The sequence below is a fragment of the Oncorhynchus tshawytscha genome, linkage group LG31 (assembly GCF_018296145.1).
Source record: "Oncorhynchus tshawytscha isolate Ot180627B linkage group LG31, Otsh_v2.0, whole genome shotgun sequence".
Classification (NCBI taxonomy): Eukaryota; Metazoa; Chordata; class Actinopteri; order Salmoniformes; family Salmonidae; genus Oncorhynchus; species Oncorhynchus tshawytscha.
The window spans coordinates 21,552,255-21,564,688 of NC_056459.1; the positions used below are offsets into that span (position 1 = coordinate 21,552,255).

At 39.8% G+C, this 12,434-nt stretch overlaps 1 protein-coding gene across 6 annotated transcripts; it reads right to left on the reverse strand.

The window, feature by feature from the left end:
* Positions 1-215: 215 nt before the first annotated feature.
* Positions 216-11,404, reverse strand: LOC112229519 (otolith matrix protein OMM-64). 6 transcript variants are annotated; one of them, XM_024395393.2, is made up of 23 exons: positions 11,303-11,404; positions 10,492-10,553; positions 9,937-9,960; positions 9,745-9,777; positions 9,437-9,487; positions 9,293-9,334; positions 9,018-9,056; positions 8,489-8,524; positions 8,344-8,397; positions 7,811-7,849; positions 7,217-7,264; positions 6,808-6,867; positions 6,419-6,580; positions 6,199-6,258; positions 6,021-6,098; positions 3,218-3,958; positions 2,825-3,040; positions 2,644-2,700; positions 2,153-2,200; positions 1,917-1,964; positions 1,464-1,520; positions 1,113-1,206; positions 216-1,008 (listed from the first exon to the last, which is right to left on the reverse strand). In XM_024395393.2, the coding sequence occupies exons 1-22, from the start codon at positions 11,311-11,313 to the stop codon at positions 1,166-1,168; spliced, it is 2,007 nt and encodes a 668-aa protein (XP_024251161.1). In that variant the 5' UTR covers positions 11,314-11,404; the 3' UTR covers positions 216-1,008; positions 1,113-1,165. The 6 variants fall into 6 exon arrangements, with proteins under 6 accessions (XP_024251161.1, XP_024251165.1, XP_024251163.1 ...); XM_024395397.2 differs by having other exon boundaries at positions 6,223-6,260; positions 6,445-6,580; positions 7,811-7,855; XM_024395395.2 differs by having other exon boundaries at positions 6,199-6,260; positions 6,445-6,580; positions 7,811-7,855.
* Positions 11,405-12,434: the final 1,030 nt, after the last annotated feature.

Genomic DNA, 12,434 nt, shown 5'->3' on the forward strand with positions numbered 1-12,434 from the left:
GTAACTCTATTGATTATTATTATGATATTGTATTGTATACATTTGATGTTATCATATTATTTATAGTTGATATTATTGTAAAGTATGCATTTCGCCTGTTCTTTACAAAGCATGTGACAAATACCATATGATTTGAAAGTCCTGGTAGTCTGTGAGTAGGCTTCTTACCTGCTACTCGTTTCATCAGCTGATTCACAAAAACACACACATACAGCTTTTTATCCCCAAAAACTTGCTGACAACTCAGTCTTTATTAGATTTCCCCCCTGTGTACATATTCAAATGACATTCTCATTATGTCTATACAATTGTTATTTTACAATCTTTTCCGACTAATGTAGATCACACTTTTTTAGTACTTTCTCTAGATTTGTTTTGCATACCTTATCAAAGACATTGTTGCGTCATAAAACGTATGTACACTTCATTTTGTATAAATGACCTAATGTTGTTCATAATTTAAAAACGAATGTTGAGCTGTGAGTCAGTCTGAGTTATTTTTCAAATGTAGCAGCTATTATCAGTTAGAAGGACAACGTGCCAATTGAGCTTTCTGTCAAGGACTGAGACATAAATGCATCATACGAAAGCAGGAGGAAACCAGTAGGAACCCTGCAGAAACATAGCAAACCTACAATGACTGAATTAAAAAACAGACTTCTGGTATTCTCAAGGGCATTGTAAAAGAACATAGTGACCATTTTATCAATATGCTAGTTGATACGACAGGAGTGTAACTACATAAAATGTCTTTAACAAAAAACAAAGTTGACATTCTTCATGATTCAATGTCCAACTACCAAAAAAACAATACATTCAAAAAGTGGGTAAAAATGTAATGTACACCAAAAAAAGTAGAATAATTTAATTTTATCCTCATAGACACTGCACACACCTTCACCATTTTGAGTGGCAAAAGAGGGTTAAGGAACTTAAGAGCAACATTTTACTAAAGTTTTTGTTGATATTGCTTGTTGTCAGTTTTCTGTGAGATTCACCATGATGGGTCTGCAATGAAAGGAGACGGAATGTGAAATGATTATATATATTATTTCAATGTACAGGATACCTCTCCTCTCATTTGTAAGTACAAATCAATGGGCTTTAGGTACCTATCAAAATGTCTGATTCCATCCACAGCGTGCTGTGGGCTCAACCCATAGGGCTAAGACTGGGCTGCCAGGGCGGTGGCAGCAGCATCAGCGGCTGTAAATCAAATTAGATATACAGTACATAGAAGTGAATACAACAGCATCTGACTGCATCATACCGTACAATAACTGTATGTCAGAGTGAGAGATGGGTCAAATAAGTATGTAATGGAAATGTCAAATGTGCGCACATAAAATGGATGCACGCATGACTAAGTCCCTTTGGATAAAAGTGGCTGCTAAACTACATATATTATTATATATTAAAGTGCTGACATGGTTTGGTGGGTTGCAGTGTTTTGCTGACATTACCCTGCGAGGCGCCCTGTGTCATGTCATCCTGTGGGTCTGGTTGGTCCAGAATGTCAGCTGGAATGGCCGAGAGAGAAAAACCCCCACATTTATTCCAATAACTTTCTGTAGTCTGTGTGTTGCTCTGTCACTTCCTCATACTTGTCATTCCCAGCTCATCATGTGCTTTGGATAAATGTATGTGTGTGTGTGTGTGTGTGGGGGGGGGGGGGGATTTAGCACAAAGCAATTTAGCACAAACACAGCCAGTACTCCACACCAAACCTCTGGTGAGTTCATTAGAGTTGTTTATTTAACTGGTCTAGCCACAGCAAAGTGCCCTGGATTCCTGTGTACGTGTGTGTGTGCGTGTTTGTGTGTGCGTACGGGCGGATTCATGTTTGTGTCTGCATAGTGTCTATTGATGTGAGCTGTGGGAGGTATCAGGCAGGGCAGTCCTGTCTCCTCTCTTACCTTCAGTTGCCTCGACAACCGAGTCCATCTCACCAGACTTCATTATCTCTGTTCAAACAAACAGACATCTGATCAGAAAAGTCACAAGGACAAAAGATGTGTTTATTTTGTGGATCGTTGACTGAGTTGACTGGTGAACACAAATGCACTGTTTCTTCCCCTGGTGAGGAAGCCTTGGAATGCTTGGTCCTTTCATTGGTAACTATCCAAAGAAGTAAGTCAGTTTTGGGCCTTACCTTCTGAATCTGGAGTCATTGTTTCTTCCCCATCTATCTCATCGACATCTGCGGAAAAAAACACGAATCAGCCTTGTTTTTACTATTTCAATTTATATTACATACATACGAGAAAAACAAATGATTTGAAATATATTTTTTGATGCATTTTAGGATATATGTGTGAAATAAAATAAATGGCCAAATAATGTATTTTTTAATGCATTTTGTAATGTATTTTAATCCATGATACACATTTGTAAATGTATTTGGAATACATACATTATTTAGAATACATACATTATTTAGAATACATACATTTGTATGGCCAATGTTTTTTATTTCACATGCATTTAAAAAAAATGTTAATCCTCGTTGGTCTCATCCTCATCTAAAGAACAGATTCATATATATTATGTTGAGCCACAATAATGAATTTGAATGTTACAACAGCTAAAGAACAAGCCATTTGAAAGCCCCAGTATTATTATTCAGGATCAGAGGAAATAAACCTGTGTGTGAATCTGCGCCTGGCTCTGCATCCGATTCAGATTGGTCATCCACTGAGTCTATGAAGATAAAATGATGGACCGTTTGACATAGGTTACTTGACAACTCTTTCATTCACTACTGCATGGATCAGCTGAAAAACAGGCAAGGTGATTAAGTGACACACAAGATAGAGAGACTTACCAGAGGCATCCTTGTCCATATCATCCTTGTCCATATCATCCTTGTCCATATCATCCTTGTCCATATCATCTTTGTCCATATCATCTTTGTCCATATCATCTTTGTCCATATCATCTTTGTCCATATCATCCTTGTCCATATCTTCTTTGTCCATATCATCTTTGTCCATATCATTTTTGTCCTTATCATCTTTGTCAGACTCAGCATCGTCAGAATCTATATCAGAAAGAAGTGTTTCAGTTACCACAATATAATACCATTGTCACGAACAATACTACACCATCTTTTACATGGAATCACATATGTACTTTTCATTATTAGCTGTTTTTCCTGACCACATGACCTGGCCTAATTATTAGCTACATTTCTATGGTTTTGTAGTGGTAACCTCACCTTTGGGCTCCTTCATCATGCTATCATCAGTGTCCTCTGACTGGGCTTCAGTGTCCTCTTCACTGTCATCCTCTTGTGGTTCAGGGGCATCGCTGGTCCCAATGTCCTTTTTACTGTTGGAGTCTGGTTCAGCCTCACTTTCATCCTTACTGTCCTCCTGACTGTCGGACTCTATTGTTTTTAGTTTCCTCTCCTCCTCTGCCTCCTCCTTCTTTGCCTCCTTCTCCAGCTCCTCCTCCTCATTTGCCTCCAGCTCCGCCTCCTCAGAATCCTGTGGATGCTTCAAATCTTGCCTCCCTACAGGGCTTCCCTCCTCGATGCTGTCTGCAGGGCCGGGCTTCTGGTCCCCCACATCACTCCCCTCCTCCATGTCTGCTGCTACAGTCTCCTCCTGGCTGCCAATCACTCCTCCCTCCTCCAGGTTCATTTCCTGCTGCTCTAGTTCCTCCCTGGGGACCTGGATCATCTCATTGCTGTCATCATTGCTGTTGTCTGTGCTGTCTCTGTTTTTCTTATCATCTTTGTCTGGTTTGTCGTCTTCGGTGGTGTCCTTGCTGTCATCTGAGTCGTTCTTAACGTCTTTCTCTGGCCTGTCATCTTCTGTGTCAGAGTCTGAGTCTGCAGCGCCTTGTTTGCTGTCGCTGTCTGCCGCTTCCTCTGACTGTGTGTCTTCTGCATGGGCCTTACCATCTAGTTCAGTGTCCTTATCCTCATCACTGTCATCTTTGTCTGTGGCAGCATCTGCAGACAAGTGAGAATGTTAAGACATCCTGGTAATTAATACGGTTCTGTTAGGGCAGGTATTCCCAAACCCCCAGGGATACGTACAATGCCGTCGGGGGTATGCCAAATAAAAATGTGATTCACATTTTTTTTAAATATATATATATATATTTTTTTTAAACTTTTTTTTCTTTTCACATTTTCAAACCGTCCATTTATATTTTCCAACGGGGCTAAACATTTGGTAATACATTTTCTTGCCTGAGTTGCCTCGTTTCACTGCCAAAAATCAAATTTAACCATCTAGTGTTCAGCGAAATAACAACAAAGTCAAATACAGTTAGCCTAGTCAAATAATTAACATCCATTACTCGCTCGCTGGACACTAGATGGTTAACCATTACTCGCTCGCTGGAATTACACTAACGGTCCGTATGTAGCCAAACGTAGCTGCTGCTCATGTTGTTATCTGTACTGATGGCGCAAAAGCCATGACAGGGAGACATAGTGGAGTGGTAACGTGCATGCAAGCAGGTGCTCCCAACACCACTTGGGTACACTGCAGCATCCACCGAGAGGCTCTTGCTGCCAAGGGAATGCCTTGAAAAACGACAGCTTGAAAGACGTTTTGGACACTACAGTGAAAATGGGTAACTTTGTTAAAGAAAGGCCCTTGAACTCTCGTGTATTTTCTGCACTATGCAATGATATGGGCAGCGACCATGTAACACTTTTACAACATACAGAAGTGCGCTGGTTATCAAGGGGCAAAGTATTGACACGTCGTTTTAAATTGAGAGACGAGCTTAAAGTTATTTACTGACCATCATTTTCACCTGTCTGACCGCTTGCATGATGAAGAGTTTCTCACAAGACTGAATCTAGGATTACAGGGACTCTCTGCAACTATATTCAATGTGCAGGACAAAATTGAGGCTATGGTTAAGAAGTTGGAGCTCTTCTCTGTCTGCATTAACAGGGACAACACACAGGTCTTTCCATCATTGTATGATTTTTTTGTGTGCAAATGAACTCAAGCCTTCGGACAATGTCAAATGTGATATAGCGAAGCACCTGAGTGAGTTGGGTGTGCAATTACGCAGGTACTTTCCCGAAAAGGATAACACAAACAACTGGATTCATTATCCCTTTCATGTCCTGCCTCCAGTCCACTTACTAATATCTGAACAAGAGAGCCTCATCGAAATTGCAACAAGTGATTCTGTGAAAATGTCATTTAATCACAAGCCACTTCCAGATTTCTGGATTGGGCTGCGCTCAGAGTATCCTGTCTTGGCAAATCGTGCTGTTAAGACACTGATGCCCTTTGCAACCACGTACCTATGTGAGAGTGGATTCTCGGGCCTCACGAGCATGAAAACGAAATACAGGCAAACTTATGTGCATCCTTTCAAGCACACCCTTCTCATTAACCTGTCGTGAGTTATTCACAATTTTCGATTAACAAATAAGGTTTTGTATGTAAGATGGTTAAATTAAGATCATAATTATTAATTATTATTATATAATTATTTGTGCCCTGGTCCTATAAGAGCTCTTTGTCACATCCCACGAGCCAGGTTGTGACAAAAACTAACACCCATTCTTATGTTTAATAAATGTATCGTATAGTGTGTGTGGCAGGCTTACAATGATGGCAAAAAACAACATTTGAGAGTTCGTTGACCCTGGTGCTAGCTGGAGGATGAATGTTTGAAGGGGTACGGGACTATAAAAAGTTTGGGAACTACTGTGTTAGGCTATATGAAGTAGAATATGTAGAACCAAGTGAGAACAAGAGAGATCCTAGTATTGAGCCTTTTGGGAGGCCAGTGATAAGACCTACCCTATCATGACCCTTGGGTGAGAGACTAACGTAACCTTCAAGGAGCACACTCCCCTGCAGAGTCGTTATCTAACGTTTTTTCTTCATCTGCGGCATCCTTTTCATCTGCACCAAGAGGATGCAGATGAGAAGGAAGTCAAGAACAGGTTTATGACCAACTGAAGGATAGAACAGCTCAAAATTACAGTTTCCCAGACAATCAATGTCCAGTTCAGAAATGTCAACTAAACACACCTGCATCACTCTTGTCGTCACTCTTGTCATCATCTTTGTCCGTCTCTGTGGCCTCATCCATGTCATCACTGGTCACATCTACAATAACACATGATTTATGTCATCAAACTGCCGTCACCTATTATTTGATGTCTTTGAATTGCCAATGAACCTGTCTAGTACAACATTACAATACAACCTTGATGTTGTTCTTCATAATTACCAGCAGAGTCAGCTTGCACGTCTGTCAGCACTTCATCTTGAAAAGAAACAAAAAGTTGGTTGTGTGTTTTATTATGAGTACCTAATCATATTTTCATTAGACAGGATAATGTATTGTCTACTTATCAATGCTTTGAATGGGGGATCGGTGTATGTGTGTCAGGACTGTCACAATGTCTGCTTTATACACATTTTACCTGTGGAGTCACTTCCTGGAGACTCTGTGGAGTCACTTCCTGGAGACTCTGTGGAGTCACTTCCTGGAGACTCTGTGGAGTCACTTCCTGGAGACTCTGCCGAGTCACTTCCTGGAGACTCTGTGGAGTCACTTTCTGGAGACTTATCCACACCTGCTGAGTCTGAAATCATAATTTAATTAGCAACATAAATGTATTATATTTATTAATTAACAACATAGACCTGTTGATTTTTACAGCGATGTTTGTTACACTGATTATGTTTATTATAATGATAATGCTTTTTACAATGATAATGTTTGTTCCAATGATAATGTTAGTATGTTCTGATGATCTGTGAAGTTAGAGTTTGGTTATTGTGTAAGTAAGTCAGAGAGAATGGGTCTTACCCAAATCCTCTGTTGACACCTCTGTCGACACCTTCTCCCTGTCATCAGCACCATCTGTATCTGTGGTGAAGACAGACTAAATGAGTCAAAATTCAAACAATTTATGGCCGTTTTGTCATGGGTGAGTGTTATTGTGGCCCTAGTCTAGAATGAGTTAATTGTTTTAGGGTCCCAAATGGCACCCTATTACCTATACAGTGCACTATATTTGACCTATACTAAACAGTCCTGGGTCAGTATCCCGATTCCCGGTGTATCACAATTCCAATACTTATTGTTGATCTGTCTATCTATTGATTGACGTATGTCAAATCAAAAGTATCATTCACAGTGATGAAGGACTTGAAGATTTAGGCTCAGTGGTTGTGAAGACTGCCATTGCTTTCTGTGCTGCAAGATGTGCCCTCACCTGGTATATCATAAGTGTCTATGGTCTCTGCCACAGCCTCAGAGGCATCTGAAAAAACAGATCATATTTGATCATGTACTGACAGTCATCATCAGCTCTACCCTACATCCCTCCATTAACGTAGCCATGTGGACTCAGCTAATAATGTAACCTAATGTAGAAGGAGCAAAAGAAACACCTGAGTGGAGTTCCCACATCCACTTTTCAGTGGAAAAGGAAGCTAGGTTGAAGATAGCTGTATCCCTGAAAACAGGATGCATCCGGTTGTTGGCAACTCCACTCAAGGTGCTAGTAATGTAACAGTATTTCTGTATCATTATATTACTATGTATCAGATGAACTATAATTTTGTACTTTATTATATTACTATGTATCAGATGAACTATATTTTGTACTTTATTATATTACTATGTATCAGATGAACAATCATTTTGTACTTTATTATATTACTAGGTATGATAACTCTAGTCTAGAAGAATGTGCCTTTCATTTTGTATCTTTGTTTTGACTAAAGTAACTGTTGTGTCCAAAAGAATGAGACAACTTTGACATTGGGTAGCAAGAACATCTCTCAAAACATATTGTTTCACTCACCAGCTGCATCCGTTGTATCTTGGCTGCCTGCTGCTTCGGCTGCATCTTAACATAATGACATTAATGTTATTGGAAGGTATGAAAATACTGTATCATTTCCTACCTTGTTATTGAACATGATTACATAACCATACAGTAGTTTGGCCATCTATTTGCTGCTGATGTTAACTGCCACTAAAATGGTTTATTTGATTAATGCTTGACAATAGATGTATGGCTACAGTATGTCTTCCCCCAGGTTTGTCCAATTCGCACTTGAAAGTAGACAGACAGATGCAGTAACTACTGTAAAAAAATAAAATAATTAAAAAGCACATTACAGCACAGCACAGGCTAGTGTGGCCTGGGGAAACAACAAATGCCATGCATTCTCATCGTCACCATGGAAATAATTTTAGGGTGTGTCTGACTTTCCCTCACAGATTTTCACTCAGGCTAATGTGTGGCACGCAGTGCTGTGACACACGATAGAAGAATGCATCTGTACATCCTGCATTGTTATCAAATGATTTCGACCTTGTGCTAGGTCTCACCTGGGGCATCAGAGTCATCAGGATTGCCTGTAGTTTCCACGCTGGTATCTCTGTCTGTAGGACAAGGAAGGGTGAGTATGATGCTCTCTGTGAAATCCCTAGTATAGAGTGTTTTTCATTGAATTCAAATGAATTGGTTTCTCACTGTTTGTGTCTGGGAATATATCACTGCTACTGGCATCTGATAAATGAAGAACAAACATCAGGTGAGTTGGAATTAGACGTTAGACGAATTAGACATCTGATGCAGTTTATAGTGGGTGTTAAAGAATGACAGTAAGTAAACAATGTGTTATGTCATGAGGAGGTTTGGGGAAGTGGGAAACGTGGTTTTTGGCGAGCCTTGATATACCTTTGGCTTGGATTTGAGACCCCTTTGGTTTACTGTCTGGACATTTACTGTCTGGTCTAGAAAGCATTTGTTTAGCTCTGTTTTGGGGTGTTGTTATACTGTATGTGAGTATCCCCATTGCAGATCCTCTATAGGGGATAGTTAAGTGTTTTTTTATAGTCTTATAGCAGGCCCGTTTTGTATGCTCACTAATTATTTGCTGTAATTTTGATAATTGTGAATGTGTGTGTGTTTCTTACATTATAGTCTGAGCGGCTCAACATGTGTTGTCAACAGACCCACACACACACACACACACACACCCACACACACACACACTGACCTGGGGTGTCTGTTGTATCAGGTGAGGAATCCACTGCACCTAAAAACAAATCATGATCAACAGCTCAGTGTTCCTTCTCTCATGTTGAACTTCCTTCACTGGTACTGTGAGGGGAAATGTTTTACTTTCTTAGGGAATCGGCATATTCATTCTTGTTCTCTAATCTACCGAGTTGGTTTCCTTGAAAGTCTAGTTGAGTTGGTTCTACATCATTCACTCAAGATGACATTAACTTCTTCCTTGATGGAAAGATCCCCAGACCCAGACCCTCATACCTCCTGCTAGCTCTTTACTGGAATCAGTCCCATCTGTGGTCCCTGTGAACAACAGAGGATTTCTTATTAGTGTCCGTCGGTATAAAATGGTGCATAGTGGTTAAGAAGGTATTAGGTAGGAGATACATTGGCATCAGTACAAACCTACGGAGACTCCATCCGGGCTCCCTGTGAGGCCTCCGCCATCTTTGTCACCTGAGACAAAAAAAAGTATCATAGCACCCCTTGCCAATGATCACCCAGCTAAGCCAATACCAAACTGGAAAACTCAGTATCTTAATGTATCCAATTATGCAACAGTCAAATGGTTTGACTTTTAGCACTGTTGAGGTTTCAGTCCATTTTTTTCAAATGGAAATGAAATAAAACGACAAAGCACATATCGGAAGCGATCCATACGTAACCTATATGTATGTGTAGGCTTTGACTGGAGGGGTTGTCCGTGTGCTTACCTTTAAGGTGCACTAGCAAGGGGGCAGCTCTCTCTGAAACACACAGCACAGGGAATGGTGTCATTACACCAGCATAAACACTAGTTCAGACTGAATAGAAAACCACTTCTAATTAACAAAGCTGATTAGCATGTACTTTTTAACTGTTGTGGTGATTATGAATGTCATGATAAAACACAAATGACACATTACCATCATTGTCTGCCTCGGTTCCATCTGTCAAATAAATATGCATTAGATAGCATTAGGGGAGCATGATTAGTGGTTTGGGGAACTAGCTCCATTTGAATGGGTCATATATGAGGCCCACCCTACTCCTCTCTCTACCCCACATCAGGCAAAGGACAACAGACCTCTTTTGTGTCTCCACAGAGAGACCAGGGTTCTGATTACACTGCCATTGTGGAGAGGCAGAGGACTCCCATTGTGATTCAATGAGATGGATGGAGGTCGCAGTATACATTGGAAAAGCCTCCTCACTTAAACATTATGTCATGGTCATTTCGGTTTATATATTTGCTCACTTTATGTTTGCAGTGTAGCTTAGAGTAGCTTAAACTGGATAACTGGTAAGGTGAAGCATGATGAATGAAATTAAACTTAAATAAAAACCATCGTCTAGACAACATCTTGTGCACATAACTATAAAATTGTCATTATTATTAAACTGTAGTTACTGATGGAAGAATTCTAAATTCACCCACATTTATATGATTTAGAAGAATGTTTACTTGAATGTTTTCTTACCATTAACAGGGGCTGAGATAGCAAGACCAGCCAAAGCAAAGATCAAAGGAACAATCAACAGTCTGTTAGAATAAGAAAAAAATATATAACTGGTCACTTCACTTTTTAAACAATAATTTAGTCAAACAGATAGTCTGTGTTCTCCTAGAAGCCATCTTAGGGTTTTTAGTGGCAGTGGAACATTTTAAAACGACTATTTGAGAATGGAAGGTTGCAGGAAATGTGTTTGCCCTGCTCATAGCATTATAACACATGTGAATATATGTACCCTGCAGCAGGGAAAGGTTCTTATGTTCAACATATCTTATGGATAATTACTGATCACTAAAACCAATTAAAAGTTCATCAATGAAAAGTTGTTAGATTATGTACTTTATCTTTGTAATATAATGAAAAGTCAAACACAGGGTGTTTATTAAACATTCTGACTTCTCAAAAGCTTTTTAAAGACTGTCTAGAGTCCCATCATTTTATCTCGTACCACAATCATTATTGGGTTTTCATCCTATTGTTATTGGAGTTTAGAAATGAACAAGGAAAACTTAAATAAGAAAAAGAACTACATCACCAACATATTGCGATCCACACAAAAACAATTCATTCAACTATCCCCTCTTGCCATCATTGAAATACCCAAAGTAGATGTAAACTTCTCAGGTTTCATTCTACATGTAGAGTGACAAATAAAACTTCCCCCAAGAATACAGATATATGTCCAAATAGATTGAGTAATTGTATAAGTAGCCGTACACACATGTAAGTTCAAAATAAATACCAAAAGCAAGCCATCCTTGTGTTAGTATTCACTTACCGTGACAACATTGTGATGGGATAGTTTAGCCAGTGGGGCAACACTCAGGTGTCTCTATAGTTTCCAGTAGGTCTACAGTCTGGCTGGAGGGAACCCAAGGGGTTTTATACTTTCACCACTCCCTCCGCTCCTAGGGGGCAGAGCCTGTGAGACACACAGAGAGACACAGGGGGCTTGCAGAGGAACATCATTGCACTCCTTTAAAATAAGGTTGAGAGAGGCTCTGACAACTTTGTTTGTGTTTCCAAACAGTGATCTGAATCAATCCCCCATATCTCTCCCCTAAACATTCAGCCCCTGACACATACTCATAGCATACACTCACCCCGCCCCCCTCTCAAAGTACCCAAACATATCACTTAGGTGTGTAGATCGTTTTGTTGTTTTATTTCTTTTGTTTGCCCGTGAGATTTTAATTGTGTTTCTCAAGTGAGCTATGGTTGGTGTGCTCTTCTGGGGAACAAAACACAGATGTGTGGTTAGGCAGGAAATGTTCTTGGATTTTAACCACGTGCTTACTCTGTGCTTTTTTCTTGGCATAGCAGGCTACTCGTAGACTCGTAGAAGTTATCTAGTGGTAAGGGTATGATGTAGCCAGATATAAAGTAGGTATGTTGTGATGTTTTTATGGTGTGAACTGAGAGTCAATGGCAGTAGAGGAATGGGTTCTACAATGCTATTTATGAAGGTTATGTAATGCTCACCGACACAGGATGTTGAACATGTTGTCAAAAAAATGTAAGCTTCATCAAATCTGTCCCTAAAATCTTTACATCCTTGTCAGAGCTGAATGCCAGCCGGAGAGGAGGAGATTGTTGAGAGACCTGCAGTCTTTCTTTGTTTTACATTAGGTAGTAGAGAACCTTCTTACAAGGTTCAGTATGGTTGAAACAGGGAAGCAAAATCAAGGCAAATAGTGTGCCTTGATGTTACCATTTTTAAGAATGTTGTAACATATTTAAAGCTTTGTAACTTTTTGATGACATTTTCTAGCAGTGTTGGGAACCTCTGTGATAGTCTAGGACTTTGTCCCACCCAATCAACTTTCAGTGACTTCATTAGTGATGATGATTAGGATTTAGCATGTTAGGTTTTGAGACATTGACATAAAGATAAACCTGGACCAACATGG